Here is a 25,049-nt window from a genome sequence, read left to right on the forward strand (position 1 = left end):
TGCCCTTGGTGCTGCGCCCCTGAAAGAGCCCCTCTGTCTTCTGCAGAGGGGAGCCCTGTCCCCAGGCTCTCCGGGACAGTGAGATGGGCGCCACTGACCCCTTCCCCTCCCAGGGACAGACAGGGAAGTGCCATGGCGGAGGGGAACCTTAGCTCCCAGGGGCCTGGGACGTCACACGCCAGCCGTCTTCTCTCCTAGCTTTATGGGCTGGGGTCGGGGGAGGCTTGCGTGGTGCGCGGTACCGACCCTGTGCCTTTAAAATGGTGGTTCTCGGGGCGGCTGGGTGGCTCAGTAGGTTAAGCACCCGACTTCGGCTCAGGTCATGATCTCACAGTTCGTGGGTTCAAGCCCCACGTCGGGCTCTGTGCTGACAGCTCGGAGCCTGGAGCCTGCTTCAGATTCTGTGTCTCCCTTTCTCTCTGCCCCTCCCTTCACTTGAACTCTCTCTCTCTCAAAAGTAACATTTAAAAACTTAAAAAAAAAAATAGTGGCTCTCAACTAGGGAGACCCCCCCCCCTCAGTATCTGGCAACATTTGGAGACATTTGGGCACCAGGGGCGAGGTGCTGCTGGCATCTGGTGGCCAGGGTTACTGCTCAGCACCCTACAGCACATAGGAAGTCCCCACAACCAAAGACGATTGGGCCCCAAACGTCAACAAAGTAGAGAAGGAGAGACCCTGCTTTAAAAATGCACAGCTCTGCCCTCGAGGCATCATTTATAGCCTGTCTTAGCCACAGTCACAATTAACCGGATGGCACCTGCCCCGTCCAGGCACCAGCCACGCGCTTGGACAGGAGACGAGGCCCACGGGAGTGCTCAGGTCTCCAAATGTCACGCCACCTCCGGGAAGTGGGCACATGAGCCCCACACCGCACGGCAAAGGAGTGCTCGCCAGGTGCCAGGAGATTCTAAGTCCCTGGCAAGTCCGAAACCATCAGCCGTCACCCCACTCCCCAGGGCAGGAGGTCTTAGCATCCCCATTTTGCAGACGAAGAAACGGAGGCGCAGAGTCCACGTGAGCCCGAGGCCACGCAGCAGGTGTAGCAGCGCAGAAGGCACGGAGGCCTCGAGCAAGGGTCGCTTTGCCCACCTGTGACCCCAAGGGCAGGCCGAGGGCTTGCCTGTCCTCTGCTGGCGGAGGCAGGCAGGTGGCCTGGCACAGAGGTGTTTTCTCGTCAGAGAAAACCCGGGCAGCCTTAGTTCAAGTTAATAGGATGCAAACAGTATCTCCTAAGTGCCACAGGGACGGCCACGAGGAGCTGGAGGGGACGCCCAGAAGGCCTCCGCCACCTCGAGGAAGAGGAACCGGCCACCACCTGTGCAGCGCCACTACCCCCCATGGCTGTGTCCCCCCCCCCCCACCACCCCACCGGATGCCGGCCCAGCTCACCTGGATGCCATTCTCCTGCAGGTTCAGGTACCGCGTGTTGACAGGGATGCTGGCAGGGACCTCGGCCAGCTCTCTCCGCGTGCAGATCACCCGGCTGGCCTGGTTGCTGCAGGAGCAGGCCGCGGGGCAGGAGGTGGCCGGCGGGGAGCCCCCTCCGGCGGCCAATGTCATGGCCACGCCGCCCCCGCCGGCCCCCAGGGGTGGGGAGAAGAGCCAGAGGAAGAGCAGGGCCCCGTGGGGCCAGGACATCCTACCGGGCGGCAGTGGGGGCCACGGGGAGCTGCGGGCGCACGCCATCCTCAATGTTCATGCTCCGCGTGGGCGCCGGGGGGCTGTCGGGGTGGGGGGGAGAGAGGGAGAAGCTCAGTGAGGGACAAGGACCCCGTTGGCCCACCTGCTCCCCAACCCCCAGGCAGCTCTCAGCCACTGCTGCCACCATCACCTCCCTGGTCTACTCAGGACCCGGAGAGCAGGGCTCCCCCCGCCCCGTGGGGGGCCGACCCACCCCCTGAGGGAGGCAGAGAATGGCGCTAGCCCTGCCCTCCCTGCACTGTCTCACGTCCTTCCCCGACTGGAAGATTGTGCCCATTTCGCAGAACGGACAACCGAGGCAAGGGTGAGGTGGGGAGAGAACGGCTGCCCCAGGCGCTTGGCCAGTAATGGAGATGTCAGATCCAAACCCTGGTTCTAGGCATGGTTTCAGAAACGGAGACAAAGAGGCAGAGACGGAGGGAGAGGAAGAGAGACAAGATGAAGTGACAGAGAAAGGATGAAGTGCCGGGTCTGGAAGCCTGGGTGGTGGTCTGGAGTCTGGCTTCCGTCACAGTGGCCATCTAGGCCCCCTTGCCTCTGGCGCGACCTCCTGTCCCCTCACCCCACTCCCTACCCAGGAGCCTTTGCAAAGAGGCCGGGTGCCCAGCACCAAACGCCCCCCACACTGGGCCCGCCGCCCCTCAGACTCCTGTCACCCCGTCAGGGGCCGGGGGTGGCCTCTCAGCAGCCAGAGAGACTCGAGTTAGACTCAGAGGAGGAACTTCAAGAAGGTAAGTGCCAGACAAGGCACCTGTTGAGGTGAAGTGTGGGCAGGAGAGGCTGGGAGCAGACTGGAGAAGGCAACGGGGTGGAGGGGGCCGCGGGGGCCTGGGGTGGCAGCACAGGCAGGAGGCCGTGGGATTGCAGGTGCCCAGGGCCAAGGCAGCGCCTGGTGGCTCCGTGCCAGCAGCTGCCGGGGATGGTGTCGGGGCGGTTGGTGGGGAGGGGGCTGGGGGCCAGAGACCCTGTGCTCGAACTCTGGGTGGGCAACGGGCGGGGTGGGGTCAGGGCAAGACAAAAGGGGACGGGCCAATCATAACAACAGCGACGGTGAGAACAGCAGCGATAATAATAGCTCCCGTCTTCCGGGTTAGCCCTTTCTATGCCCCAGACTCTGCGCACACAGTGTTCTCACGGAAGCCTCCCAGGAACCGTAGGAGGAAGCCGTTAGGACGCCCAATCTGCAGATGAGGACACTGAGGCGCTGGAAGGGGGACGGCTCGTCCCGGCGTGGAGCCGGCCAGCGAGTGGCAGAGGGGGCTGGTGGCCCTGGCTTTCCCTTCCCTTCCAGGCAGTGTCTGGAGCACATGCACGTGCACCCACATCAGCAGGCCGCCCCAGTCCCCCGCTAGCGGGGGGGGGGGGGGGGGAGACGGAAGTGGTCTGCACAAACATGCCCACCAGCAGCAGAGACCCGGGCACACCACAGACAGCCGACTCTCAGACCCACGGACACGGGGCCACCAGCCCCAACCCCGCACGCGCGTGCGCACACACACACACACACACGCACACACACACACACACACACACACACACACACACATTCGCTTCCTCCTTCTGCAGTTTCCAAGATCATCCAGAGCTAGACGGAGAGACGCAGAGACAGAGAGACGAGAAAGCCTGACAGACAGAGACGGGGGAGGGGTCGGTTCTGTGTCTGAATCCTGGACACTTTTTTCCACCTGGTGGGCTGGGGGCTGTGTGCTCCTCTATCTGTGAGTCATGTGAGCGCAGCGGGGTCTCTCCTTCCGGAGTGTGACAGGGGGGTCTCCACTGGCCCTAGTCCTGCACCCCCGTCCCCTTTGCCACCTCCTAAGACTGGCGACGACTCAGCCCACACCCTGGAAGCCAGGGGCAGAAATTGCGGCTGCAGCACTCGCCCCAGGTCCAGGCCTGCAGCCGCGTCTCTACCGCATCTGTCCCCATCTCTCCTGCAGCCGCCCGCATCCCTCCCCCCCCTCCCATCACAGCTTCTGCGGTGGCGGCTGGGCCTCCCGCCCCTTCCCTCCTTCGCCCTCAGCCATCTCTGTCCTTGTCCCCCCCACCCAACCACAGTGAGGGACACTCACCCCGGTGGCTCCGCTTCCGCTGGGCCTCTCCCTGGGCCCCAGGCCCCCCCCTCCACATGCCTCCAGCCGGCGGGGGGGCTCTGCCTCCCCAGTTCTCCAGGGCTTCCTTCGAGGTCGGGCTGGGGGGGGGCGCAGGGGCTTCTTGGGTCTCCCCGCGCCCCCCCCTCCTCGCCGGTCGCCCTTCCCTTCCCGCCCCGGGGAGGCCCGTCCAGGCCACTGCAGCAGTCTCCTCCCCCTCCTCCCTGCTGGCCTCCTCTTGCTTCCTACCCCCACCCCCACCGCTACCTCCGCTCTCCCCCCCCCCACCGCCGGCTGCTCTGCTCTCCCCCCACCGACCCCGGCCCCCTTTTCCTCTCTCCCGGCCCCCTGGCCTTGTCCCTCCTCAGCCCCAGGCTCCCCCTCACTGTCTCGCCTCCCTCGGGACGACCAGGCCCCCTCTCTCCTTCTCCTCCATCTCCTCCTCACTCTCGCTCTGTCCCCATCACCCTCTCCGTAGGTTGGGGAGCCCGTCTGGGTCAGATTCTCTGTCTGTCTGTCCGTCTGTCTCGGTCTCTCTCGGCCAGGCTCTGTCTGTCTCTCTCTTTCTCCGCGATTACAATTTCTAGTCACACGGCAGTGCAGAGCCAAGCTGTGCCTCAGCTCCCTCCCTCCCCACCCCCTCCCTCCTTCTTTCTCTCCTTCCGAACGGGGAGGGCGCCTCTCCTCCCTCCTCCTTGGCCCCCCTTCCCTGCACCGGGAGGCCTCCCCCTCCCCCGCTAATCAAAGGCTCCGTTATCTAATTAACCCATTGGTTCTGGGCGGCAGGGGAAGGTCGGGGGAAGCGGGGGGGGGGGGGGGGGGGGGGGGGGAGGAAGGTTGACGGCCGGCTGCCCTGGGAAGGGGGGGGGGCGTGTGGGCTGTGCCAAGCCCGGCCTCGTGGCACAGACTGGCTGCAAAACCAGGCTGGGCCATGGCTGACCCCACCCCCCCACCGCTGGCCACAGCCACCCCTCCTGCACCTGTCCCCAGGCCCAAGGACAGACAGCCTAGCACAGTCTCCCCTCAGGAGCTACTACCTCCAGGCCCCCCCAGGGGAGCTCCCTGAGCCCCTCACCACGCCGCGTGGCCATTTACTCCTACCCCCACCACTGACACACCAGAGATCCTGGGCCAACATCCTCGTCACCCAGTCCTGCAGCCAAGGGCCGGCCCCCATTCGTGCCACAAAGAAACCCGGCCCCAGATGCAGCCCTCTCCCCCGGACCTCAGCCAGGGCCCGCTAGCCGCCTCCCCATACACTTCTGCAAAATGGGCAGGGAAGCCGCTCGCGTTTCTTCCATTCACCCAGCCAGCCAGCCAGACGGCAGATATTTTCTGAGTCCCTACTGTGTGCACGCACTGGTGTCGGTGCCGCCAAAGGCCACCCCCATACTCAAAGCCCAGGGCACCCACAGGGCACAGAAGGTAAGTGGCAACATTAGGGCACATGAAGCAAGGGGGACTGTTTCCCTTGCTGTGAGACCTCAGGCCAGTGACTTCGTGGTTCTGAGCTGCAGGAAATGCTGGGAGATGGGGGGGGGGTAATAAGAATATCGGCCTCCTAGGGCTGTTGGGGGCCGGCTAGCTAGATCCTCAGTGAAAATGCTCTACCTGTGCCCCACATGCAGATCTGACCCCCTTTCCTCCTCGCCCCCAAGCCATCTCCCCTGAGATCAGAGTCCTTCTTCACTGGTCCCCCCGCTTCTGTCCCGCCCTCCCTCCCAGTCTGTTCCCACAGGCAGCCAGAGGGGTCCTGTCAACATGCAACCTGCCCTCCAGACCCTGCCCTCCTCTGCTCCACCGCCCCTCACCCCCTCACTCAGGTGGCCTCAGTAGGTGCAAGGGCAGGGGACATCACCTGGGTTCCCAGGGCCCCTCTCCTCGGGCTGGGCTACTTCTCTGGCTTCAGCTCTGGTCTCCTCCCCTGCTCACTCGCTGACTTCAGGCGACACTGGCCTCCTCAGTTTCTGGAACAGGCTGCATACGTTTCTGCCTCAGGGCCTTTGCTCTTGCTCTTCCCTGTCTGGATCCCAGAGGCACCCCCCCACCCCACCCGCCCGCCGCCCCGCCTCCCAGATTGGGCCTGCCTCCTCTCAGGTCTTTGCTCAGATATTACCTTCTCCGGTGAGGCCATCCTGACCACCTCAAATCACAGCACCCTAGCCCTCTCCAGAACCTTCCCTCTTGTACTTTTCTATATGACATTCGTCAGCATCTAGCCTCTTACAAGCCCACACACTTGAGTGTAAGCTCCCCAAGGGCAGGCACTCCATCTGTTTTGGGCAGTTTGGTTCCCAGTATTTATGACGGTGCCTGGCACACGTTAGGTGCTCAGTAAACTGAGTGAGGAATGAATGGGCGAGTTATCATGGCTGTTAGTCTATACTCCTCACGGACTGAACACTTTGCCTCGTTACAGTTGCACAGAGACCTGCACCCAGCCCAGGACACATTCTTAACAGCTGCAACCTCTCAAGCTCACACCTCAGGCGGCCCAGATCCTGAGGTCCCCGCCCATCCCAGGAGGCCCGCCCGGCAGAGGCAGCACATCCATATGCAAACACAACTGCCTTCAGTGTGATGCCCGCGCCGCACCGAGGCGCAACCTGGATGGAGAGGTCCCGGGTACCACACTCTAGAGTCCCAAACAGCAGGCCCCCAGGGCAGCTCCTGCACCCCACTAACCGTCATGCTGTGAGGATAACCCTTCCCCTGCTGGGCACGTTCCCAAAGCCCTGGGGCACACGTCTGAGCGGTCCCAACACCACCGGCGATGTCGATGTCTGCCAGGTACCTGGCATTCCTGGGGCACCCTTCTGGGCTCTGTACTTGGCAATAACCGCAGTTCTCCCCTGGGCCCTCGGAGAGGCGCTGCTACTACCCTCATTTCACAGATAGGAAAGCCGAGGCACCAAAAGACAAAGGCACTTGCCCCAGGCCATGCACGGCTACGAAATGGTCCCTCCCTGGTCAGCTTCACCAGAGCCAACAGGTCCCAGAGACCCCAAAGCTTGTCAGGACAGCAACCTCAGTCCCACGGAAGTCTCTCGGGGTCGGGGGACATGTTAAACAATAGTCAGCATCCTGCAAAGCCTGTCTCATCCCCACTGCATAGGATGAGACAAACCTCCCCTGCTCCACACCCTGCTGACAGGGGTCACATGACCTGCTGTCAGCGATCGCCTTGCTCCCCACAGTGCAATCCTAATAGCGATGGGAAGCGTTTCCTGGGCACCCACAACGTGCCTGGTGCTGGCCTAAGCACTGCCCACGCCTGCAGCCACTGGCTTCTCCCCGTGGCCTGTTCTGGTGTCCATTTTACAGTTGGAGCAACAGATCGGGAGGGCTGAAGACACTGGCCGATGGCCGGTCACACAGCTTGTCCGTGGGACAGCTGGCACTGGAAGCCAAGGCCCAGAACCTGGCCAGGTCACCTCGTGCCCTGGGGGGAGGCCTCTTGCCTGTTCTCCACCCCTACCTGGTCGAAGGAATGAAACAGCCAGAGAGGCAAGAGGCCCCAAAGAGAGAAGAGGGGCGCAAGGCAGAGAGGGGCAGAGACATGGAAAGACAGAGGAACAAAGACAGGGGCTAGAGACCAAAACACAACCGTGCACACGAGGGGCCAGGGAGAGGGAGAGACTACAAGAAGGGCAGGAGAGCAGAGGAAGCCCGAGAGGGAACTGCGGACCAGGGGAAGCATCACCATCGTCCCCAGACCAAGCTCTGAGAGATCTCGGGCACTGTGCCTGAGAGGATTCGGGCAGATGGCAGATGGGAAACTCGGGGGCCCAGGGGAGGTGGGGCGAGGAGAGAAGGGAGGCAGGGAACGTTCCTGTCGGGCATACTCATTTTTCTGGGGGGAGTTCAGAAGGTGAGAGAAAAGATAGGAAATTGACTGCCATCGCAGCAAGAGGGATGGAGGTTAGATCTAAAGAAGAACTTCCCGACTGTGAGGGACTGGGGCGGAAGTGGAGCCTGGAGCCAGGAGGGTGGAGAGACATCAAAGCCAGAGAGAGCTGAACACTTCTCTCGCTGGATGCCTGTCATATGCGCAAGGCTGGGAGCTGTTAAGTTGGTGGGGGGGAGGGTATGGGCAGAGCCGGCTTCGGGGACGGATGAAACAACTTCACACGTGTGTCCCTCTGAGCCAGTGCCTGTCCTGAAGGCTTTTCAAACAAAAGCAACCCCAAAGCCCGGAGAATCGACAGTCCCCTAACTTTTGAGCTGGCAGAACCCTGGGAAAGGCTTGTGGGGGCTCAGCCCTTGACTTGCCCTGCCCCCACCTCTTGCACTGACACACTTCCTTTGCTCCCCAGCCCTCGGATGGCCAGAAGGTACCCTGTAGACAGCGATTTGTTCTGTCCATCATTGTCTGTCTCCCACCGGAAGGTGAGCTCCCCAGGCGGGGAGTTTGTCTGGCGTGCTCACGGCTGCGTCCCCAATGCCCTGGACACGCGGGCCCCCACAAAGCCTCGGCAAGAAGAGCTAGCGAGTACCCCCTCCCGCCCGGTCCCCTGCTGGCACTGGCTGGGGAGGCCGGAGGGGAGCCTGTGAGCACAGGCGGGGGTTCCCGGAATGTCTAGGCAAATCACCGCCCATGGGCCCATGGCCGGTGGAGGGGAGTCGGGAGGAGGTGATCGCAAAGCTGAGACCAGAAGCAGGAGCAACAGGTGTGCAGGTGACGAAAGAACCCCAGGGTGCCAAGGCCTGGGGGCCAGAGAGGCGGGTGGGGGTCAGGGAGCCACACAGAGCCCAGCTCAGTTACAAAGACGCCCCACCCCCACAGTAGGCTGAGAAGCAGGGGTGCTGGGGGGGTGGTGTTGGGGTAGGGGAGGGGCGAGTCAGCTCTGGGTTGGAAAGACCCCTCCGAGTAAACCCGGGGAGTGGGGGACGGGGGGGGGGGGGGTGGGGGGGGGGAGCTGAAAGCTGGGGAGGAGCCGGGCCAGGGGTCCAGGGGCAGAGGGTGAGGCTGGGGTTGTGGGTATGGAGAGGAGGGAGAACGGAGGCATGCAGCAAATTCGCCAAAGCCAAAGCTGCGGAACTTGGAGGAGATGTAGGAGGCGAGGCAGAGGGAGGAGCCGCACTCTCCTTACAGATCTGGGGTCAGATTCTGAGAGCCAGGAAAGGAGACAGGACACCAGAGGAGGTCGGAGATGGGGGGCAGAAAATAGGGCGATCCCTGGACACAGGACCCCCAACCCCCGTCTTTGCCAGTAGGAGGTGAGCCCGCTCATGCCAGGGGCCCGGGATGCTCCAGGAGCAGTGATGGAGGGCCCTGGGTGGCCCCACCAGTCCCTGGCCGTGAGACGCTGGGCCAGCCCCTCCATCCCTCTGCCCACCCCACCCCCACCCCTGCTTCCCTCCTCTGTAACACAGGCCGTTGGTGACACTTGGGGGCTGCGGGGCTGCCGGAGGCTCCGGCAAGGGGGCCCAGGGCAGGGTCTGGCGCTTTGCAAGTGACCTGCAAGGGTGAGCTGGGACCCAAGACCTGGCTGATAAATGGAGAAAGGAAAACGCGGCTCCCATCTCTGCGTTGCTGCGTTTCCTGCTAGGAACTTTCCTCACTCCATTTCCTCATCGGAGAAATGGGGATTAATAAGATACCCTATGACAAAGGACTGGGAGGGCACGGGTTTGGGGGATGCATGAAGGCCTGAGAGCAGCAGCTGTCTACCAGCCGGCATAGAATGTTCTGGGAACTGATGCGTCGCTGCCCAGTGGCAGTCTCTGCGACTACGGAAGAAACGCTTTCTGTGCTGTCCAACATGGTAGCCACGAGCACGTGCGGCTGGTGAGCGCTTACTGAGTGGTGAGTGTGACTGAGGAATTGAATTAATTTAATTTAAATTAATCTAAATGTCAATGGCCACACGTGGCTGTAGTGGTTACTGTATTGGAGAACGTGGTTCTGACTGCTGGAGTGGCTGTCCCAGTGTGTGTCTGGCTGAAGCTCAGGTCTGCATGGAACTGGCTCTGCCTGAGGCCCCCCCGCGAACACACAGCCCCGGGCGGGCTCCCAGCTGAAGCGCGACCCCAGGCCCCCTCTCTTCTGTGCACACTCTGTGAGATTCTGTGTAGCTCTGGGATGTGGGGGTCAGTATATCGCTGCTGAATTGAATCTGCCTGGGTGGGGGGGTGGGGGAGCTAGAGGCTGGCCTGGTATTGGAACTTTTCAAAACAGAGGTCACCGCCAAGGCTCCGGCAGGGGTGTGGGAGGTGAGTTTGCAGGTGGGAGGGGTGCAGTGCGAGCCACCTTGACCGTGGCCTCCCTGGCTCCTTCTCTCCTTGCTGGCCCCTGGAAGGGCAATTCTGCAATTTGTTTTCTACCTCAGGATGTGTGTAACTAATTTTATTTTTTTTATGTTTCTTTATTTTGAGAGAGAGAGAGAGAGAGAGAGCATGCGTGCACGCGCAGGCAGGGGAGGGACAGAGAAAGGGAGAGAGAATCCCAAGCAGGCTCTATGCGGCCAGTGCAGCACCCTACATGGGGCTCAATCCCAGGAACCGTGAGATCATGACCTGAGCATAAATCAAGAGTCAGATGCTTAACCGACCGAGCCGCCCAGGTGCCCCTGCGTGACGAACTTTATAAAAGGGATGTGTGTGTATGTGTGTACTACTAAAAGTAATAAAAAGTGGGAAAGCACTTGAACTGGAGCAGTGTTTCTGGGACATCCACACGTGTCCAGATCGCCTGGGATCTTGTAGTGCAGATTCTGACGGGAGTGGGGGAGGAGTGGGGAGACTCAGGGGCCGGACTTCCTGGGGATGCTGGTCTGGGAGCACCCCGCGCTCCATTTCAGGATGAATCACGAGCTCTCCTCCTCCCTCCCCCTGCTCCGTGGAAGAGTGTGCTCCAGGCTGGGCCAGACCCTCGTTAGAACCTCCACTGCCACAGTTACTAGCCCTGTAGCCTTGGGGAGGGGATGTCACCTCTCAGGGCCTCAGTTTGCTCCTCTGTGAAATGGGGAAAATAGCTCATCTACCTCTGGGGGTGGTGGAGACTCTGGTCCGATACCTGTGATGGGTTCAGCGTGGTACCTGGCACAGAAGAAGCTCGCACTAAAATTATTCTCTAACTGTGACCCTCCTCCTCCGTGTCACCACACCATCACTCTAGGACGACGGAGAGCTGGAAAGAGACTGGCGTCAGGGAAACTTGGGTTCAAACTCTGACTTGCCACTGGCTCGTTGTGGTCCCCCTCCTGTCCCCGCCAGGCTCTGACTGCAGAGATAATGATACCTAGCTTACTGGGGGCTCATGCTGACATGTCTGGTGCTGGGCACTTGAATGACAGTGATATTAAAGGGTATTTTCACTGAGTCTGAAGAACAAACCTCTTTCTCATTCCGTGACTCAGTCTCCCTGCTCCCCATATGTAAATCCAGCATTTCCAGCCGGATCATTTATTGAGGAGTGGAGGCGGGGGGGGGGGGGACGGACATCGAATCACCTGAGGAATCCGTGCCCCCCCCCCTCCACCAGCTAGACATGGATTGGACCCTCCCACACCTGGTGAGGAGAGTCCACTGTGAGAATCGGGGAGGGTTGGTCCTGTCCCCTGGAGGCATTACAAGGGCATAAATGAGGGGAGGCCCTAAGTTACAGGAACCCTGATGTCTCTTTTAAAGTCTAACCTTCAGGGCACCTGGGGGCTCAGTCAGTTGAGCATCTGACTCTTGATTTCGGCTCAGGTCATGTTCTCATGGTTCACGGGATCGAGCCCTACATCGGGCTCTGTGCTGAGCATGGAGCCTGCTTAAGATTCTCTCTCTCTGTCTCTCTCTCTCTCCTTCTGCCCCTCTCCCCTGTTCCCGTTCTCTCTAAAATAAAATTACCAAAAAAATAAAGTATAACCTGCTATGAGTCTGTTATTAACAATCTGATTATTATTAACAATCCTAATTTCTACTTGGAGGGCCTGATGGACCAGCAAGTTCCACTCTCTGGGTCTCAGTTTACCCCCCTGGAAAGCAGTGGTCTCAGCTGGGGGAAACAATCTGCAGGGTGGCCCACGCCTGGGCTTGCAGCCCCAGCGAAGCCACTTCTGGCTGTTGACATTGGGCAAGGGACTTCTCTGTGAGCCTCAGTCTCCCTGTATGCCCAACTAGGGATGATGATCGTGCCTCCCTTGGAGGTCTTCCGTGAAGGGCAAGTGGAGAACAGCCACGCAGGCTGCCACAGAGCCTGGCACGTGGTAAGCTCTCCGTAGACTTCAGCTCTTTTCATTCTTCTCTCGGGCCCTGTGCTTGAGGGTTCTAGGCAAGGGGAGGGCACCTCTCAGTGTTTGCCGCCTGGGGTTTACCCCTCAGGAGAGCCAGGGCTGGCACCGCTCTCTGAGCTTTGTCTCACTGCTTGGAACAAGAGCTCCAAGGCCTAAGGTCAATTCTGTGGGCAGGAGAGTGGGCTGGGGGCTTCAGGAAGAGAAGAGGGCTGCCTTAGCGGGCTGAGACAGGAAGGGGGTGGCCTGGGCTGCTGGCCCCAGCCTCCCTTCCCCCTGCTTCTGGGTCCTATACACGCTTCTCAACCCCCAGGCCGGACCGGGCATTCTTTCTCTTGGCAGCCTTCTTGGGGACCCAGTGGTCCCCTGGGATGGACTCCTGCCTGACCCCGAACTGCAGGGTCCCCTAGCAGCCCATCTCCCGGGCCCCCAGTGCAGCTCCTCGGCCTCCACCTACCACGACAACAGTCGTGCCTGTAGGTTTCCAGGCAACAGAGGGGCATTTGGGCTCTTCCTACTCTCCTGCCCCCCATGCCTGGCCGAACCACCTTACTTTCAGGGACCCGGAAGGGAAGGTAAAGGGGCTTCTGCTCAGTGAGGATGGAGGCGTCCTAAATTCAAGAGATGAGGAGAGGAAACAAAGCCATGCTCCTGATACACCAAAGGGTGATGGCGGAGTAACTAAAGCTGGGCCCTAGCCCTGTCATGGCACAAAAGGTACCTCCGTCGTCCGCACCCTGACCTGGAGGCGGGGCCAAACTAAGCCCCTCCCCTTCCCAGAACAGGGCCCCAGGTCCATCACCAGGACCCCCGTCCTCTGAGACCCTCACTTGGACCGGATGAACTCCCAAATGTGCACCCGTCCTCCAACACACAGGGAAACCTACCCCTGCCTGTGCTGCCATCCTGCACTAAGGGACAAGTGTGGGGTCTGTGGCCCGCCCCGGTGTCAGCCAGCCACGACTGGCTGCCACATGGTGGCTTCAGGAACACCGCAAAGGGGCCAGCGCTTCCCAAGCAGATCATGGCTGTGGAGAGCTCCTGTGCGCTCCGCACCCTGGTGGTCTGGCGAGTTTCTGCCTCCACGGGAGGGAGGGGGCAGGTGAGCCTGGGGGCTGGGGCAAAACTGCCCCAGAGGATGATGAGGCAGGAAGGCCAGGCTGACAAAGCTCCCGGCCAAGGGGGCTCCGATTTTGGAAAGAAACCAGAGAGAAGCAGCGTGGAGAGAGTGACAGGGCCAAAACCAAGCCCGGGGCCAGAGAAAATAGCCAGGCTTGAGAACTCAGCTGCCTAGGGAGCCGGGCAGGTAAGACAGATGGATACAGCAGGTTAATAGAGCGTGGGAGCGGTGGCCAGCAGGTACCTGAGCACAGGCCATGGCTACCCCAGAAGGGGAATTTTTCAAAAGAAGCGGGTAATCTGGATTTGAAGGCAGGGGGATGTCATTGACATGTAACATTGTATGAGTTTCAAGTGTACAACGTAATGATTCAGTATTTGTGGAATGATTACCACAATAAGTCTAGTTGACATCCGTCACCACACGTAGCTACAATTTTTTGTTTCATGATGAGAATGGATTTTTACGTGAAATCACTATTTTTTTTTTTTTAAGTTGACAACACATTAAATACTTGGAAAGCACTGGGGGGGAAATAACACTCAGGGCCCACAGGACGCAGGGGAAGCGCTCAGGAATGTGGGAGAGTGAGTGCAGGGAAGACAGAGCAGGAGGCAGGGAGGACCTACGGGCTGGTGGGGGTGAGGGAGAGTGACACAGAGGAGCAGAGAGCAGAGCCTACAGGGAAATAGAGGCAGGTTTCACAGCAGGTGGGCTTTGAGAAAGAAATACTGATGAATAAGTTCATCTGTGTGGGGCTGTAGGGCGAGGAGGGTCGCCCCAGGGGAGAGCCAGGGGAGAGCCAGTGGGAGATGGGCTTGATAGACACAGGAGGTCCGGGTAACATCTAGTGACAGGTGCCCGGCCACAGAGGTGGGGGAGGGTGAAAGATGGGGCAGGATGGTGGAGAGAAGTGGGCAGGAAGGGAGACAGAGATGGGGACCGTGGCCTGAGAATGGAGCCAGGGCGCCGGAAGGAGCTCAGTGCTTCCCCTCCGCCTCCTGCCCCTCTGCCCACCTCTGCCCAAAGACCTGCCTTTCCCCTTGAGGCCTCTGTGACTGTGCACGAGTCCCTGGGCGCCTGCACTTGGCCATGGCTCTACCTTGGAGGGATGTGTCAGTCCTCTGGCACCCGACGGTTTAATCCTGCTGTCCTCTCTGACAGCGAGGAGACCCCTGGGAGCCCTCGGACTCTGGCAGGCGGAGGGCATTCCCCCAACTGCCTCTGGGTGGAATTAAGGGTGATGGCCGGCTCCAGTCAGCACACACCTGTGCCCCTCACACTGGGCTCTGGGCTTGACTGTGTGCGCACAGCTCTGTGACATCCCCAGAGCTCCGAGGCCGCCTCTGTGCCTCTCACTTTGTGTCTCTTGGCGCACGTGAGTTCATGAGGCGACCGAGTTTGAGGGCCTCTCTGGCCAGCGTGGTTCTCCACAGGGTGCTGCCTCTGTCTCTCCCTCTGGGTCTCTGTGCGTGTCTCTATACGTGCACTTGACTCCGGCTCTTTCTCCTGGCCTCTGGCTGACTCTGGGTACCGCAGCCCTGTTTGCAACTGGGTCTCTGGCTGCCGGTGAATAACTGTGTGTGTGTGCGTGCGTATGTGTGTGCTCTCGCACACCTCTGCCCACTCACGCCTCTGTGTCTTTCTCACACTCTCCCACCCTCTGCCCGTGGCTGGTTCAGGTCCCTCGAAGTTCACTGTGCCTCTAATCCCCCCTGCACCTCTGGTGGTGGAATGTTCTCTGGCTCCTTTGTGCCAGCTCTGTGGGTCTGCACACACTCTCCCTGAGTCTGTGGCTCCCTGTGTCTCTGCCTAGGCCTCTTGCTCCTCTGTGCATGTGGATGGTTGTGGGTTCCCCTGTCTGACTCTTGGTTTCTTTCAGAAATTAGGTGAGTAACTTTGTGTACGTCTGGCTCGGTGGTGATGCACCCTAATTGTGTGTGTGTGTGTGTGTGTTTGGGAGTCTTCTCTCACTCTGGCTGTGCCTCTATCTCTCTGGCTCCCACGCTTCTCTGCCTTGCCGGAGGGTCTCTCTCAGCGCCTCTCTGCTGCCTCATTCCCTGCCCCTCCTTTCTGAGTGCGCCCGCTGCGTGGACAGCCAGGTGGCCAGGATTAGAGGGGACCCGGCGAAGAGCAGGGAGGAAGGCGGGAAGCGGAGGCTGCAAGATGCAGGTTGGAAGGAGCCAGGAGACAGAAGATGCTCCAGGAAGGGGGAGGGGCCGATCCTGGCCAAGGTCCTGGGGAGTGTGGGGAGTCTTTAGGGGGGAGAGGATGCTGCCGGCTGCCTGGACCAGGAGGGAAGCGACTCCGGCTACTCCCAGCTGCCGCTGGAGCCCGAGTTCCTGTCTGGCGGCTGCGCGGCCGGGACTAGGGATGTGAGGCGCATAGCAATGGGGCGCTGCGGAGGCTCGACTGCAGCTCCCAGCTGGGGAGGGGGGGTGGGGAGGGGGCTGTGGGGCAGCCCTGAGGCTCCCTTGCCCCTCCCCCTTCCCAGCTGGGCTCTCCCCAGGGGATTTCCCCACCCTGAGAAAGTGGCGACGGGAGAACCGGGCCTGAGGCTGCGGGGAGCAGGGCAGGGAGGAGGAGAGGGTGCTCCTCGCGAAGAGCAGCAGAGGTGGGGGCGGGGAGAGAAGGGTCAAGATGGGAGTGGCCGGGAGGAAGGGATCGGGGTGGGTGGGCGAGGGGGCATCGGGGGAGGCCTGGTGACTCAGACCCTGGAGAGAGACTGGTTGGGCCCCTGGCAGGACAGAAGGGAGGAGCCCGTGGAAGTGGGGGCTTGCAAACTTGGGTGGAACCCTGGACAGAGCCTGGGCCTCGGGCTCCGGGACTGATGAGAAGTTGAAAGTAGGCGACCGGCAGGAAAGAGAGATTTCAGAGAAGAGGGCCCCAGGACTGGGGGGGGTCGGGGGCTGGGGATCCCACGAGGTGAGGAGACAGGGATGGGGGGGGGGCTCTGAGTGAGGAAAGGTCATAAAAGGTGGTCCCAGACACAGATGGGCGTGAGCGAGAGAGAGGCTGGTGGTAGTGCTAGGGAGAAGCCCCCTGCCTCCCCATACAAGGGTCGGAAGCGGAGAAGGGAGAAGACAAGGGTTCCGGAGGGGAACAGGGTAGGGAGTGGGGCTAGAGGAGAGAGGGGCTAAAGTCGGGGTCTCCTGGAGAGAAGGTCAAGGGAGGGGATATTGGCGGGGGGAGAGTCAGAGATGGGGGTGAGAAGACCCGGAAAGGAAGACAAGGCGCAGTTAGGTCTGAGAAGAGCAGGTGTGAGAGTGGAAAGCCAGCAAATGGGGGGAGGGGTGGTCCCCAAGAGGAGAGGGCTAAGGACGGTGGGAGGGAGGCAGTGGTTCCGCGGAGACACATGCCCAAGGATAGAAGGCCCCCGAAGCAGAATGGGGTCAAGGAAGGGGGTTTCGGGAAAAGGGAGGGGCAGGAGTTTCGCTGCCCACCAGGAGGGGTTGGGGGACCCCAGAGAGAGAAGCGCTGAAGATTGGGGAGGGGGTTGTCTCGCTCCCCAGTCACCCCCTCCGTCTTTCCCATTCTCACTTCCCAAACTCCCCGGTTCTCCCTGGTTGCCAAGGCAACCGCTCCTGCCAGGCGCGGTCACCAAGGAAACCCCGTGCCCGCCTCTCCCCCTTCCCCATCACTGGCGTGCCCCCCCCCCACCCCAAGCAGCAGCGGTGTGGAGGGTGGGAGGGGCAATGGTGGGGGAAGAACTCAGGCTCCCACCCCAGAAAGGGGGGCCCCAGGTCTACACCCGGCGAGCCCCCCCCCACAAGCCTGCATCTTCAACCCCGCAGCTGGATACGCGTAGCGACTGCCGGACGTACACCTCCCCCCCCCCCGCCCGTCCCCAAGGCAGCGGCGACCCCCCAACACAGAACTCGCTCGGCCCGGAGAACCCCCACCCGACTGCTTCCCCCACCCGCTTCGGCTCTCCATCAGGCCCCGCCCACTGTCCTCTGCCGCCGACCCCCCCCCCCCCCATCCCGGAGGAGGCCTTAGACCACGGTCCCCTAATTAAGAGAATGCCCCCCACCCACCCTCCGCGGTTCCGCCTCCCGCCCCCACCCGGCGCCCCTCGGCAGCTACTCACAGCGAGGAAAGGGGCTCCTTCTCCGGGGCAGCATGCCCGGCCCGCGGGGGGAGGACCCCCCAATGAGGCACAGGGATTTGGGGTGCGAGGCCCGCTGCGGGGAGGCGCGGGGGGCGGGGCTGCGGCCGGGCCTGGGTCTCTCGAGTTCTCCCCCCTCCCCGGCTCCTGGATGGGGAGGGGGCTTCCGCAGCGGTAGCGGTGGGGTTCGGGGGGCCGCTCTGCCTCCTCGCTCGCCCGCCCGCCTGCCGCCCGGCCCGGCGCCCTCGCCCGCCGGCCCGCCGCCCGCCTTCCTTCTTGCCTTCCTTTCTTTCCTTCTTTCTTTCCTTGCTTCCTTCCTTCCAGCCTTCCTTCCTTCCTCCCTCCTCGGGCCGCCGGCGCCGCTCTCCCCCCACCCCACCCCCCCAGGCCCCGGCCCCGGCCCCGGCCCCCGCCTCGGACGGTGCGGCAGCGACCGCGAGCAGCCGAGAGCGGCGGAGACGGGAGCGGAATACTGATGATGGAGGGGGAGCGGGAGGGAGGGGAGGGAGGGCGCCGGGAGTGGGGGGGGGGAGAGAGGCTGCCCGGGAAGGAAAGGAGGGGGGAGAGGAGAGAGGGGAGGGAGGGCAGAGAGGAGGAGAGGGAGAGGAAGAGGGGGTAGAGACGGGAGAGAGAAAAAAAAGCAGAGGATGGGTCAGGGAGAGAAAAGGGGAGGGACGAGAGGGTGGAGGGGGGGAAGGGTGGAGGGGTGGAAGAAACACAGGAGGGAGGAAAAGGGAAGGAAGGAAGAAGAGGGAAGAAGAGAGGAAGGAAATCGGGAGAGGAAGGAAAAGAGGGGAGGTGAGAGAGAGAAAGGTGGGGAGGAGCGGAGGGGAGAGATGGAGGAAGGGGAGAGAGAGAGGCAGTGTCCTGGACTGAGGGGAAGCAAGAGGGGGAGAAAGTCCTGGTACACCTTTGGTAAATATTTGCAGAATGAATGCGGGAGGGAAGGGTGAGGGAGATAGAAGGGAAGAGGGGGGAGGCAGAGGGGGAGGAAAGAGGCCCCAAAGGAGGGAAGTAGCCAGGGAGCCGGGACAGGAAAAGGCCCAGGAGCAGGGAAGCGGGGGCAGGCAGGCAGGTCCCCTTTGGGGACAATGTGGGGAGAGGGAGTGGGGGCCGGGCGCCACCTCTCAGGGCTAAGAGCCCAGGGGGAAGCCGGCAGGACAGGGAAGAGGGCCAGGAGGAGCAGAGTGGGGAGCTGAGAGGACAGAGGCTGGAGGAGGGAGCCTGAGGAGGGGGTGGGGCAGAGGAAGAGCAGGGAGGTGGGGTCCTTGAATCCCACCGTGTCTGGCTTCATGCCCCCACCCCCACCCCGTCACTGAGAGAAAAGGATCCTCACGTCCATTTTCATCATGAGGACACTGGGCTCTCAGAAGATCAAGGGCAGGATCCAAATGCAGAGTCCTGGGTTCTGGAAAGGGTATTTTGAAGGAGCTGGAGAAGAGGTCGGGCCCAGGCATGGAGCCCCTGGCCCAGACCTGTCAGGTGCAGGCGCCTGGAAGGGGGCAGAGAACAGAGCCCCACAGCCTCCCCACCCTCGTCCTCTCACCTCCCCCAGGTGTCGGCAGCAGGTGTGGGGACACATTTAGAGTTGTGAAGGGGCGTTACACCTCCACTTCAGGGAGTGGGGCGGGGGGGGGGGGGGAGGAATGCAGAGGCCCAGAGGTCACCTTGCCTTCTCCCTGCCCCACCAACTTCCTTGTCCACTCAAAATGGGGAGTAAAGAAACCCAGCAGGGGGCTGAAAGGAGGCAGCCCCTATCCAGGACACAGAATTTCCTTCCAGGTTCTGAAATTAGGGCAGAAATCTCACCTCTTCCTTGTCCCCCCGACCCCACCCCCAAGAAGTCAGGCTACTAACTTGGGACTTGGAGGAGAGAGAAAAGAGAACAGTTCTTTTCCTCACTGCTGATGTCCTAGAGAGACCGGACTCTCTCTTTGTCCTTCTTCTCAGAGCCCCTAGGGGAGGAAGGGTAGCCCCTCTACTCCACAGGCAGAAATGGGGCACAGGGCAGGAGGCTGGTCTGGGGAAGGAGGGGGCTGGGAGGCGGGATAGGAAAGTGGCCCAGACAGACATCTGTAATGAGCCAGAGCAGGAGACAGACCTGGAGTTCACAGGTGACAAGTGAGGTCACATTTGGGTGCAGTAGAGGCATCTGGGGGTGGGGAATGGGCAACCCACAGACCTGAGAGCTACAGAGAGGGGAAGCCAAGAGAGGAGAGACAGGCTAGGGCCACAGGGCAACAGGTGGGGTGTGGAGCTCTGGGTCCCCACCTGAGTGCTGCTCAAACCTGGCTCAGGTGAAGGGAGGACTGAATGTGTGTGCACCCCAGAGTGCAGCATAGCCGTAGGCCCAAGGTCAAGGGCAAAACTGTAATTAATAATGGCAGCCAGCATGTTCCAGGCGTACATTACTGTGGTCAGATGCGGTGCTGAGCACTTCATGAACATCTTGTTGGCTCCTTACAACTACCCTGAACTTGACTCCTAGGGATGTGGGCAGTGGTGGGCTCAGGCAGGCCCAGGGGGAGCAGGGTCTTGGAGGGTCCCTGCTGTGCCAGCATTAACCCTTTAGTTACTAGAGGGTCCCTGGGAGAGGCCAGTGCAGGGAAGAATCTCAGTATCTTCCAACCCGTGCACCTACTGGTCCATAGTCTGGAGCTCTGCCCGGAGGGTATAATCACCCTTGTGTGGCTGAAGGAGAAATGTGTTGCCATTAAGTTCACTGGGGACCTGCTGGGTACCTGGTGCTGGTCAGGGCCCCGAGAATCAGCTAAGAACGGGCTGGAGCTGGTCCCTGCTCTCTTGGAGCATACCTTCCGGAAGATAGGTAACCCAAGGACCTATTTCAGATAGGATACGTTAAAAGGGGATCCTAGGCAGGAGATGGGCTGGCCGGGCATCATTGGGAGGACAGACTTGAGATAGTCAGGGGAGGCCTCCCGGAGGACATGGCCTTGGAGCCGAGACCCCCATGATGAGAAAGAGGCAGCCGTGAGGGTGCACAGAGAAGGGTGCCCAGGAAGAAGAAATACGGGGAGCAGAGGCCCTGCGAGGACAGCAAGCTTGGGCCGTGTGAGAGAGGAAACTAGTGTGGCAGAAGATGGCGAGAGACAGGGAAAGCGGAAGAGGATGAGTGCCAGGTCTGGCTCAAACGCGACACCAAACCTCCACAGTATTCCTCTGCCCCCTAAACTTTGCCCTAAAGCTTAGCTCAGGTGGCAGTCGTGAGTGGCCTACATCCTGACCCCCACTGTTCTTCCACATTTGCAACACTCACTGGGGCCTATGATGTACCAGAAACCATATCACCTCAGAAGGGGTGGCAGTGACCCGGGGGCCCCTGTCACAATGGAGACTGAAAGGTATGTTTATGATTTCAAAAAGCCAAATGTAAATTGCATATTTCCTTTGGGATGGCATTTCAGAGGCTAACCCAAACATCAAATTTCTCTGCTTCAGGCTGTTAAGAAAAAAAACCTTTTTTTTTTTTTTTAAAGAAAAAAGTGTTTAATCCACTCAAGTGTGTTAACCACTTTTCTCACCTGGATCAGAAGCTCTGATGGGTCGTTAGGTAAATAAATAAATAAATAAATAAATAAATAAATAAATAAATATTTGATAAATAAAATATGGGCAAAGGAAATTGCCCCTCAATTTACTTTGGTTTGCTCAGAAAACTCTTTCCGGGGGCACCTGGGTGGCTCAGTAGGTTAAGTGTCCAACGTTGGCACAGGTTATGATCTCACAGCTCGTGAATTCGAGCCATGTAACAGGCTCTGTGCTGACAGCTCAGAGCCTGGAGCCTGCTTGATTCTGTGTCTCCCTCTCCCCACCCTCAAAAATAAATAGACATTAATAAAAAAAGTCTTTCCAAGTGGGATCCATGGGGGACAGGGGTATCACCCCCACTCTGCCCCCACTGTTCATGTATTTTATCCAATATCCTACACTTAGCAACTGCTGTGGGCCTTCACCTCTGCCGGTAAATCATTAGGATCATCACCAATGGTGGAGAGGTCTAGGAAGGGGGAAACATCATAGTGGGTGCTAAGCTAGGCCCGAGAGCTTACCCCCAATTCTGCCCTTTACGACATCTGCAATGCAAACCCTAACTTGAATTCTTAGGAGAGATGGTGACCGCTGGAAAGTGAACACGGGGTTGGATGCTCAGCTTTCACAGCAGAGTAACCTCTTGCTGTCTGCTTGTCGGGTTTCCAAAACATCTGTCGTTCGTCCCGCGTCAGGGTGGCTGACCAGATTTCCCAAAAGTGGCTGCAACAATATCCCCCACCCCATGTGCTCTGACCCTCCTCTGCGTCCCATCCCTCAGCCTGCCACAGCTTTTCTCACTTTTTATGGCCAACAGAGCATGGCAGCAGCAAAGCCACGTGACTTCCAAGGCTAGGTCATAAATGAGATGAAGCTTCTGCTTTATGCTGGAATAGTCACTCTTGAGCCTCTGGTGGCTATATACGCGCATGCTCTGCCCTGAGGCTGCCATGCTGGAAGAAGAGCAAACGAAGCCATGTGGAGAGACCGCGGAGAGAGGCCTGACACTATCTGAAGAGGGAAAGGTGCCCGGCCAGTGCACAGCTGCTTTAGTTTTCCTGTCATAGCACTCCCCACGATCTCACCGTGTCTACTTTAAAGACCCAGAGCCAGAACTGCCCAGAGGAGTCCTTTCCAAGTGTTTGATGCACAGAAACCTTAAGACATAACCAAATGACTTTGTTGTTTCAAGTCGCTAATAACTGAGGGTGATCTGTTACACAGCAATAGATAAGTGCAACAGTCAGCCAGCAACACGGACCCCTCACACTATGGTTCTTTACCTGACCATCTCAAACCATCTGCTTCCACCGAAAGCTTGCCTGAAATAAGCATGTGGACCACGCTGGGCTTAGTTTCTAGATATTCTCCACCCCCCACCCCAAAAGAGCCAGACTTCTTGGCAAAGCAACTGCTTCCGGGTTTGGGGTGGGGCAAGTACCAAATAAACCTGGACATCTTTTGTACCAGAAAGACAAGGAAGTGCTCAGAGACGGATGGGATCATATTACAAGGACACAGGAGCCAGCTTGAAGGGGTTCTCCTGGCAAAAACTGGGACAATTTGAGCATCAAAAGGAATGGCTGTGACAGTAACACGTTTTGTGTGTATGTCATACACACCCATAAATGCACCTATATACCTATCGCATCTGGATATGACAAATATGATGATATATGATAGAATGAGATCACTAGTTTGAAGCCCCAGATTCACTCCTGCAAAGGATCGTCAGGATATTCACATGTTACCTGCAGGTTACTCATACCTTTCTAATGGAGAGAAACCGTGGTCAGCACTTAACAAGGTGAAAGCATCATTAATCTTGAGACAACCTGACATTATGTGCCTCCTGAAGTAAAGCAGAATGAAGAGCCCGGCATCACTGATGGAGTTTCTTTGCCAAGAATATTTAAATTGAATCTACTAAAGCCTCAAGACCCCTGGCTCCCAAACTGTAGGCTGAGGCACCCTGAGGGAACTGCAGCAAATTCACAATGGGCCACAATGTGCTGGTGAATGGTTAACAACTAGTTCTCTGGAAAAGAGCGGTCACTGAACACTGTGACATCAACATTCAGGTAAGAAGAGATGCACCGTGCCTTCTTCTTTCTTGGAAAGCCAGTATTGGCTGCCTCCTGGTTATACGATATTTAAAGTTTTCAGGGAAACAGTGATACTTGATATCTATTAGACACCACCTGACCTACTAACTCAGAGGCAGTTTGCTGTTTCAGCAGATTTGCGCTGCATTTTGGGGGATGATAGGTCGTTGGGAGACCAGGTTTTTAGTAGTTCTGTAATTAAAGGCAAGCACTGCCTGGAAAATCTCTGAGGAACAGGATATGAAGGTGGTGGTGTCCAGTGTGATTCTGAAGTTGGAGATGTTGTATATTGCCATTCCGTTAGTCAGTAATCCGTGTTAAGAATGAGATAAAATATTTTTCTTTTAATTTATGTGCAATACTTTTTCAACTGGTGCTAAGTGGTTAGAACACAAATATTTAAGTTGTACACGTATAACCACTTAAACTGGTATTTTATTTTATTTTAATTTTTTTATTTTACTTTTTAAAATGTTTATTTTTGAGAGAGAGAGACAGAGTGCGAGTGGGGGAGGGGCAGAGAGTGAGGGAGACAGAGGATCTGAAGCAGGCTCCAGGCTCCGAGCGGTCAGCACAGAGCCCGATGTGGGGCTCAAACCCATGAACCGCGAGATCATGGCCTGAGCCCAAGTCAGACGCTTAACTGACTGAGCCACCCAGGTGCCCCTTGTTTTATTTTTAAATTTTATTTAATTTTTTAAGTAATCTCTACACCCCCCCATGTGGGGCTCAAACTCACAACCCTGAGATCCAGACTCCCATGCTCCACTGACTGAGCCAGCTAGGCACTCTAATAAATGGGCATTTTAGTTAGGTGTTTCTTTGAGTCCTCAGTGCACTGTGAAAAAATTGCTGAGCCACTAAAGGCACTGTGGAGTGAGAATGGGAACCTCAGCTCCAGACCTAATTTCCATCTTACAGAAAACAGGATAGAGGAACAAGTTAAAAGGCACCATGAAGAAACAATCACACAAATCCAGACTGTGGAGCATTTACAAGACAAGGGACCTGGTCTCTTCAAAAACTCCGTATCATGGGGCACCTGGCTAGCTCTCCGTAGGGCATGTGACTATTGATCTCTGGGTCGTGAATTTGAGCCCCACACTGGGCATAGAGACTACTTTTTTAAAAAGCCACTATTATGGAGGAGATAAACAAGGTTGGAGTAGCTGCTCTGGATTAAAAGAGATTAAAGAGATGTAACAACCAAATGCAATGCATGAAACTTGCTTGGATCCTGAGCTGAAACATTTTTTTATAAGCCCTAAAAGACCATCCCTGGGGCAGCTGGGAAAATGTGAATTTGGTCTTGATCTTAGAAACATTAGGGAATCAATGTTAATTTTATTATGTGTGATATTATGATATTATGATTATGTAGGAGTATAGTCTTATTCTTTGGAGGTTCGTGCTGAAGTATTTATGTCTGCAACGCACTTTCAAGTAATTCAGCATTTGAAATGTGAATAATTGTTGAGTCTAAGTGGTGGGTAGATAGATGCTCTTTAATTTTTTTTTCAATTTTTCTGTAAATTTGGTGGGGATTCAGCTGAGAGAAGGAACATTTAGGGCAGGTTGCCACTTGCAGTTAACCCCTCCCCCTCCTGCATAAACAATTTCTCCTTCTTTGCACCAGATCTTTGCTAGTATCTCTCATCATAAGACACAAGAATTCCCCAAATTTCCTTTGCTGCCACATTTCCCTGCAATGCACCCTGTTCTTTGTCCTTCTCAGCAAAACTTCTAAAATAGTTGGGAAGACTCACCATCTCCACTTCGTCATGTCCTAATCTCTCTTCAAACGCCAGCTGGGACGCTGCCCCTCCGCCCAACTGCCCTCGTCCAGGTCAACAATGGCCTCCGCGTTGCAAATCCTGGGGCCACTTCTCCATCCCTACCCTAGTCATCCACTTAGCCGCACTTGATAAGGTACCTTCTTGAACCGGTTTCCTCTCTTGGCTTCAGTGACTCCAAACCCTCTTGATTTCCTTCTCCCTTACCAGACTCCTTTGTCTGCTTCTCCACCTTTGCTTGGCTGGTCAATGTGAGAGGACAGCTGCAGGGACCAGGCCCTCCCTGGTGCTCTGCTCTCTCTCCCTAGGTGACCGCACCCAGTTTTAACCCCCCCACACTGGTGAGTGTGGGTCTCCA

General features: G+C 58.3%; 1 protein-coding gene across 3 annotated transcripts in view; it reads right to left on the reverse strand.

Annotated features, from left to right (window-relative positions):
• Positions 1–25,049, reverse strand: part of LOC147573759 (leucine-rich repeat-containing protein 4B) — a 62,063-nt gene that overhangs the window by 22,257 nt on the left and 14,757 nt on the right. The window contains exons 1-2 of one of the 3 annotated variants that reach the window (XM_086690536.1): positions 17,227–17,608; positions 1,393–1,724 (exon numbers count right to left, since the gene is read on the reverse strand). In XM_086690536.1, the coding sequence (XP_086546662.1) occupies positions 1,393–1,689 (297 nt within the window). In that variant the 5' untranslated portion in view covers positions 1,690–1,724; positions 17,227–17,608. Of the gene's footprint in view, positions 1–1,392; positions 1,725–3,776; positions 3,963–17,226; positions 17,609–25,049 lie in introns of those variants that run through there. The other 2 variants (XM_086690537.1, XM_086690539.1) reach the window with 2 other exon arrangements.

The sequence above is a fragment of the Puma concolor genome, chromosome E2 (assembly GCF_028749965.1).
Source record: "Puma concolor isolate L17-30 chromosome E2, mPumCon1.1.hap2, whole genome shotgun sequence".
NCBI lineage: Eukaryota > Metazoa > Chordata > Mammalia > Carnivora > Felidae > Puma > Puma concolor.